This window comes from Cavia porcellus, unplaced genomic scaffold (genome assembly GCF_034190915.1).
Source record: "Cavia porcellus strain 051 isolate PalLab524CR breed Dunkin Hartley unplaced genomic scaffold, mCavPor4.1 scaffold_11, whole genome shotgun sequence".
Taxonomy (NCBI): domain Eukaryota; kingdom Metazoa; phylum Chordata; class Mammalia; order Rodentia; family Caviidae; genus Cavia; species Cavia porcellus.
Window position 1 is genome coordinate 61,616,660 of NW_026947494.1, and position 7,703 is coordinate 61,624,362.

Consider the following 7,703-nt stretch of genomic DNA (forward strand, 5'->3'; position numbering starts at 1 on the left):
GACAATGTGCCCAGAGCAACATAAGGAAAACTCGATCTCTAGAATGTGTCCCAGAGAAAACAACCATCCCTGAGAGTTTTTAGCAGGTATTCCTTTACATCAGAGCATCTCCAACTTGCAAGTATATGCAGATCACCATGGGGACTTGTTAGGCTGCAGACTGATTCAGGAAGTCTGGAGTGAGGATGGGAACTCTGCAGTTTGACCAACAGGTGCCACTAGTGCTGTCAATCTGCAGACTGCACCTGAGTAGGTGATTTTACAAGAGACAGTGTCATAGCTGGATGTGGTGGCACACTCCTGTAGTCCCAGCACTCTGGAGGCTGAGGCAGGAGAATCATTGTGAGTCTGAGACCAGCCTTGGCTACAAAGTAAGTTCAAGGCCAACCTGAACTGTGTACTAAGGCCCTGTCTCAAAAAGACAAATAAAAACAAACAAACAAACAAACAAAAAAGCCATCTGTCACCAGAGTCACACAGAACCATGCAGGCTCTCTGGAGAGCTGGTGAATAGCCCTCAGCTATTAAGGGAAGCCAACATATGTACACACTGCATGTGTTATACAAGAATGATGCACTCTCTGGAGAGGTCGGGGAAGTTACCAGGAGGAGACAATTTGGAGCTGATTACAAATGCAAGGGGATGAACACGTGAAAAGGAGGAAGAGGTGCAGAGGAATGCATCTCTCTAAGACACAGAGCCTCTGAATGGCTCTGGAGAAAGGTGATGGAAGATTAGGAGAGAACCCTGGGCTGTGTGGGGAGCATGTGTGTTGGGCCAGGATCAAGGGTGAGGCTCTGGATCTATTGAAGGAGGTAACAGTGGCTAGACAGGGCCAGAAAGCAGGATTCCCCAGTTCTTGTGGGTGCTGGGTCATTGGCAGGGACCACTGGGCAAGTAAGGAAACAGCTGAGTACTGCTAAATCTCTGGGAAGTGGACACCAGGGGTCAGAAGCTGCAGAAAGGACCTGGACCCGAGCTGCCTGGGTTAGTGACTGGAGCCTAGGAACAAGTGGCTTGTTCCAAGGTAGTGGAGAGGAAGGCAGGTATCAGGAAAGCCACACTAGCAGCCGCTGGGTTTCCACTGGCAACAGCACCCAGTGTCTGTTGACCAAAGAATATGTTTTTTTACAGCAGGAACTACTAAAGGCTGTGCTAAGAACACCAAGCTTTTAAGAAATGTTCTGATTCCTGGGTAAACATGGACACACCCCTGAAATTGTTGTACTTTTTTTTCCTTTCACTTTGAAAAGCATTTTAAAAGACTTTGGATTACTGTTCTTTCAGGATCTATAAAGATTGCATTCATTATTGTACAGCAAAGCCAGTTAGAACTAGTCAGCAATCGGTCTTTATGCTAATTCATGCAATTATGCACTGCATTTATTATTAAATGCAAATGACTTTAAGCAATGAAAAAAATCAGAGTGCATTATTTTTAAGGCAGCCAAGCCCCTTTCCACAGCAAAGCACATTTGTTCTTGTTGTTTCATGTGTTTTCTAAAACTTCTATATAATAGAAAGGTTTTCATGGCCATTCAAATCTTACTGATGTGTCTTTATGTTATAATTTCAGTAAACATTAGATAATTTGATATATGCTACAGTTTGGAAAACTTTGTTTTGAATAAAGGGACATTTATATTCAGGATTGTATACTCTTGAAACATGAAAGACAAATAATAGTTCCCCTGTCTTTCTTCTTAAAAAGAAATTCTAGTAATTTGACCAAATTTACTTCACTCTGATGTATGTATTTTGTATTTTTAACTAAAATGGAACTACAGAATAGCTTGCTGGCGCATACCTGTAATCTCAGCTGCTTGGGACGCCAAGACAGGGAAATCACAAATTCAAGGCCAGCTTGCACAACTTGGCAAGAACCTATCTCAAAACTGAAATGAAAAGGGTTCTGGACATAGCTCAGTATCTGGGGTTCAGTCTTCAATATGACAGATAGATAGATAGAGCCATCTGTGCCCCTGGAAAGTGCTATGTACAAAATTGTTCATTTAGTAATTTCTTAAATTTTCTACATATGTTTAGTGAGCATGCTATTATCTAAATTGGTGATTAAAATAAAATTAATCATTTAAAGTAATGCCTGGTTTCTGGATATTGAGGTATACACCTCTAATCCCATCACTCAGGAGACTGAGACAGGAAGATTGCTACCAGTATGGGGCCATCCTGGACTACACAGTGAGTTCAAGTGCAGGATGGACTACACAGCAAGACCTGTCTCAAAAAAAAAAAAAAAAAAAAAAAAAAAAAGAAAAGAAAAAGAAAGAAGGAAAGACAGAGAGACTGGTTTCTCATTCATATGTACAATATCAGTTCTCAAGATCAAGTTCTGTGTAGAATTCTCTTACAAACTACCTCCATGCATCTCACAGAACACAGAAGAGATCTGGTGATGACTCTGTGTTCCTATTGCTATCAAAAGCATATTTGAGACTCCAGCTGATGTTACTACTTGAATAAATATTTTAAACTGAAATATAGGATTTATTTCAGTTCTTCAGGAAAAAAATTTCATAGTTGAGAAGAGGCTATTTGATAGCTAGTTCATCAGTCGCTTCAGGGGCACAGTGAACAAAAGCAAGAGCTGAATAAAGATGGGCCACCTTGGCATCGGTCTTAGCTGGGCTACATCCGGAAGAAACATGAATCTAGCTAGCCGCAGAGCTCTGCTCTTACAGCCGCAGTACTGGGGAAGCCTTCAGGGACTGCGTGACACTGCGTCATCTTGTGTGGCAGACCCCAGAGTCTCTCCTGCAGAGCTCTTCGGCTCAGGGCCTGCCCCGGGTGCCTCCTAGCTGGCCGGCCCCTGCCCTGTTAGCTGCTGGGTTACTGCACTGCATGGCCTTTCTAGTGCGAATCAGTGTTCTCTGCCACAGTTACTCTGGTCAATACAAGCAGCGAAACAGGAGCTGTGCGGGTCTCCCGGGCAGTGGACCGGAGAAGTGCCTGTGCAAACCTGGCTGTCTCCTGAGTAGCAGGCCATTGTAAGACAAAATCTCTCATCTTTCCTCCCTGTACCTTCCTTTATTTTCCTACAGAGTACTTATCATCACTGCACACTGAACATGCGCTATTTCTATCCCCCGTAGGAAGTCAGCTACGCGAGGGGAGGGACTTTGTCTGGCTTGCTGCCCACTGAACCTTCATCACTTAAGATGTTGCATGGATGTGGCCCCCTAAGTGCTTGCTGAATAATAAGTGAATGATTCATAATTTTTTAGTAACTTTCCCTTTCCTGGGGCAAAATACCCATCAGTCAGAATGTAAAGGGGAGACCTTTCTTTTGTCCATCATTTTCAGTCCATGGTCAATCAGCTCCAAGGCAGAAACAGCACAGACAGACCAAAAGTGGAAAGCTGGTTACATGGGGTTAACCAGGAAGCAGAGAGAAGGGGAGAAGGTGCACCCTCCAGGCCCACCTCTGATGGTCAGGCCCCGCCCCCGGGCCCACCTCCTGAGGACCAGGCCCCAACTTCTTTTTTTTCAGTGACACTTTTCCTTGCTTTAATATTTGTTGGTTTTTTTGTTTTTTTTTTTTTTTTTTTTTGCTTTTGAAATGAGCTCTTGATTACAAAATACCAAACTACACTCCAAAGAGGGTGTAGAAAAAGCCAGCCGTTGGCACAGCATGGAGAAGAAGCCCACGAGTAAGGACAAACAGCAGCAGGTGGCAGGAGGTGGGTGGGAAGTGACTGAAGCAGTGGTTACAAACGTTCACAGGAAGCTAAAACTATCCAACGGGTTGTGCTCTACATTAGCACAGGTTACACTAGTCACTACCTTGGTGGTGGCCTCAGTGTGTTTGGGTTCAGACTCTACACAGCAGTACAATTTCTTCCAGTTAAAGAGTTCTTGGCTTGCACAGATCACAAGGTGGTGGGAGGATACTGGACCAGTTTATTAGTTTTTCAAAATGCTATCGTAGACCTGATAGATGTATTGAGACACTTCAGGAGCTCTACATTTCAGTGACAGCGTATAATTAGGGTTTCCTGGCTGGATACGTAGCTCAGCCAAAATCCAAATGCCATTAGCGAGCTTTAGGGACTGGTACAGCATGTCCTGCCCTTCCACGTTTCTCTTGGCAATAGTATAAACATTGTTGTTTTGCAATTTGCTGGAAACAGTGTCAGCATTTAAATGACATTCCTTAATCTGAAACTGGAGTTCATTTTCATTGGGAATGTCCTTCCATGTTGCCAGGAAGACTTGGCGCTCCATTTTGCCATCTTCTACAAAAAGCACATTGAGTGGGATGAGGCAGCTAAAGTAGAAGACATCAATATTGTTTCTAACAGCCACCTGCAAGTTATTTAGAGGTTCCATCTTCATGACTGGGCCCAAGGTGTTGAGAGGCAGGGAGACGTCAATGCTTTGGTTTGGCATCAGTGGTGTATGGATGGCCAGAGGAGTGCTTGGGATGACACCAAAGCTGTTCTTGTTAAGCTGGATTGCAAAGTCTGTCATATGCTGCAGAGCTTTGTTGGTGAAGTTCATTTCCATATAGATGTGCCCCTGGCGGTGAGTAAATGTTCCTGAAATCTCCAAGCCTTTGGCCTTTACTCCAAGTAGCCAGACAGCCTTAGGAGCCACGTATCCACCAGGCGCCATGCCTATCCCCATGGAGAGTTCAAACAGGTCATTAAGAACACTGCTGACTATGGCAGGAGTCGGTGAGGGAGCAAAGGTTGCAGGCAGTGATGATGGGATGAAGGACTGTCCGACCAGACTATCTAGTCCTCCCAGGAGATCCACTGCTCCCATCTGCATGGAGGACACCTGTGGCACATTGACTGGGGGGACCAAGGTCAAGATTTAAAAGATCTCCAAGAAGGTCACCTTGAGAGGGGATAACCTGAGGCTGTTCCAGGTTGCTTGCAATGGTGGTGCCAACAGGACTGTCACCTGCATCAGTGCTCCCATGATGAATTGGCAAGTGTTTGCGATGAATCCCATGACTCCCACAAAAGCATTGGGAGGCTTATGATACACAGAGGCCAAGGAACCATTGTGACATATCAGTTCATCCAGCAGAGTTGGCTCAATAAGGTCTGTTTCCTCAGAGATTAGTGGCTTCTCAGACAAGACTACTTCTTTGGCTGTCACTGGGGTCAGTTGAGAGAAGACACCAATAAATATAGCCCTGGTCTCGGAGGTCAGGATTATCGGAATCCTGTGTTGCCAAACTCAAGACCTGTTGGATGAGCTCTTGTGTTTCTGATGGTTTCTTGAGAAACAGCTTTACTATGGCAGTAAGCAGAATGAGCTGGACTTGGGTACTTTCTTCATGAAAACCCTCCAAGAAACTCTCTAGTAACTCATCTGCATTGTCAATTCTTTCAGCATATTCTCCCATGATCCAAATCATGGCTGCTCGTGCATCTGGCTCATCCAAGGTGTCTAAGTTCTCACACAGAGTGGCAATAATACTTTTATACTTGTTGGGATATTTGCGGAAGATATCCCTGATGACAACAATTGCCTCTTGGACCACATAATTTACTTTGGTCTGGATTAAGTCAAGCAATGTGCTTACACAGTGCTCTGCAGATTGTTCCACCTTGATGGCACATCGTCCAATGGCCCTCACAGCTTTGCGAACGAAGTCAGCATCCACCTCAGTGGCATATTCCTTCAGCTCTGCTAAAACCTGAGCAATGTTAGCTTGGGACACCAGGCGAATCATGATGTGCAACTTCTCTAGTTTAACATAGATGGGATCATTGTACTTCACAAAGAAGACTTTGATTTCCTGCTTCAAGATTTCAGGCCTTTTCTGGACAATTAAGTTGATGTTCCTCAAGGCAACATACTGCACTTCTGGCTCCCCAGACAGCAAAGTAACAAGTGGAGGAGCTAACTTCTTCAGCAGCATATTGTAGTAGTCGGAGTCCTTGGGTAACAATTCCAGAAATTTCATTAGGACTTTTATTGCTGAGAATACCACTGCTGAGTTGGCATGGGATAACCGGGAGTTACCCACTCACAGATGCTCTGAGCTTCCCAGTCATCTTTAGGGTTATAGTTAGACAAGCAGTCCAAGATGAAAATCTGGCCCCACTCGGTGCACTCATTCAGAGCTGTCAGTAGCTTATTAATGTTCTGTGGGTTCAAATTGAGAAAGTTGCTGTTTGGGTGAGACTCACTAATTTCAGACAATCCTGCTTCAGCATTAGCCACCACCATTGGATTTGAATCTGCTATGAGATCCCGCAGAGAATCGAGAAATCCCTGATCTTCCACCATTTGGGCATTGATATCATGGAGTTTTGCCACACAGACTGCTGCTGTTTTCCGAACATAGGGATCTTCATCCTTCAAGCACTTGCGAAGGGGCTCACAAATATATTCTGTAATCTTGTCCACCCGGATGCACCCCATGGTTCTGACTGCCAAGGCCCGAATCAAAGGATTGGGATCTTCACAGTCCTTCACAAAACTGTTGACAGCCATGCTGGCCATGTCTGGTTGACTCTTGGCGTAGTTTGTCAAGTACAGATACACGAGCTTCTTTAATTCCAGGTTATCCGTCTGCATACAGTTGACTACATCCGGAAAGAGAGAGCTAACATCCTTCCCCACAGTCGTAGCAACAATCACTTTTTTCACAGCCTCTTTCCTCTTTTCTTTCTTTTCATTGTTGAGTTCAGCTTTTAATGCAAAGATTTCTCCCTTTTTATTGGTTGTGAAGTACTTGGAGTCAGTCATGTTTCTGGATCTTTAAGATATACCAGAGGCAAGGGCTGGGAGTGGCGGCAGCAGCCAGAGAGCACAGCTGGGATGGTGTCCCCAACTTCTAACTGCAAGGATTCATCAGTGTACCCAGCACCCGTGACCCAATAGTCTTCCAAACACATAAGAATTTGAGGTCATTTTAGATCTAAACCAAACAATAATCATTCAGTGAAACCCTTTTAGAAGGCTAACAATTCTTAATTAGGAATAGATTTCTCCTTTAAACTTGACATTGCTCATTTGTGTGATCCTGTTTTCTAATAAATCTTAGAGTCCTATGCTCTCCTTGACTCGGCCTCCTGGCCTGGGGGTGTCCTCAGGGCCCACACATCCTATCTGACCCTTCTGAGCAGAGCAAGTCTAGGTTTTCCCATCCAGTTTCCCACTCAAACTACTATTCTCTTTGAGTCCCTGACACCTTCCCTTGCAGAAATCTCCAGGGCAATTCTCCATTTCTCAGCCTCAACCAGGAACCCAGCGTCTTGAACTACTGAAGGCTTGCTCACATCTTTGCCTTTGCCAGCATGCTACTGTCTGCACACTGAAGGAGCCACAGCATGTGTGGCTCCCAGAGTCCTTTGGACATTTCTGGCAAGAAAGAAAAGGGCCTTGAAGCAACTGCATTTGATGCCAGTCCCTACAAACCACCCGCCGTCCCAGTGAGATCTTCCTGGAGGTGCCGCCAGCTGTATCAATCAGGAGTCAAAAGCAAAGCACCTCTGCCTGTGGAGGGGGTTGGGCTTTGCTCTCAGCTTCCATCTTTGGTTAGAGAAAGGCCTGGACCTACCAGTTCTTAGGATTGAGCAAGCCACTCACGCTCTGTGATTTTAGGGTAAGGGCTGGCCACACTAGAGAGATCAAGTGGCCTAGAGTTGGGCTGCTGTCACTTGCCATTGTGGACTTGGAGGCTGAGATCAGTCAGGCAGACAATGACTCAATTAGA

The 7,703-nt window shown here is 45.0% G+C and overlaps 1 protein-coding gene across 1 annotated transcript; it reads right to left on the reverse strand.

Annotated features, from left to right (window-relative positions):
* Positions 1-3,902: 3,902 nt before the first annotated feature.
* On the reverse strand, positions 3,903-6,810 carry LOC100734479 (AP-2 complex subunit beta-like). The gene is given in 5 exon segments (XM_063258340.1): positions 3,903-4,825; positions 4,827-4,990; positions 4,993-5,134; positions 5,136-5,995; positions 5,998-6,810. Coding segments are annotated over 5 exon segments (2,802 nt in total). The 5' UTR covers positions 6,734-6,810; the 3' UTR covers positions 3,903-3,925.
* Between the last annotated feature and the right edge of the window lie 893 nt (positions 6,811-7,703).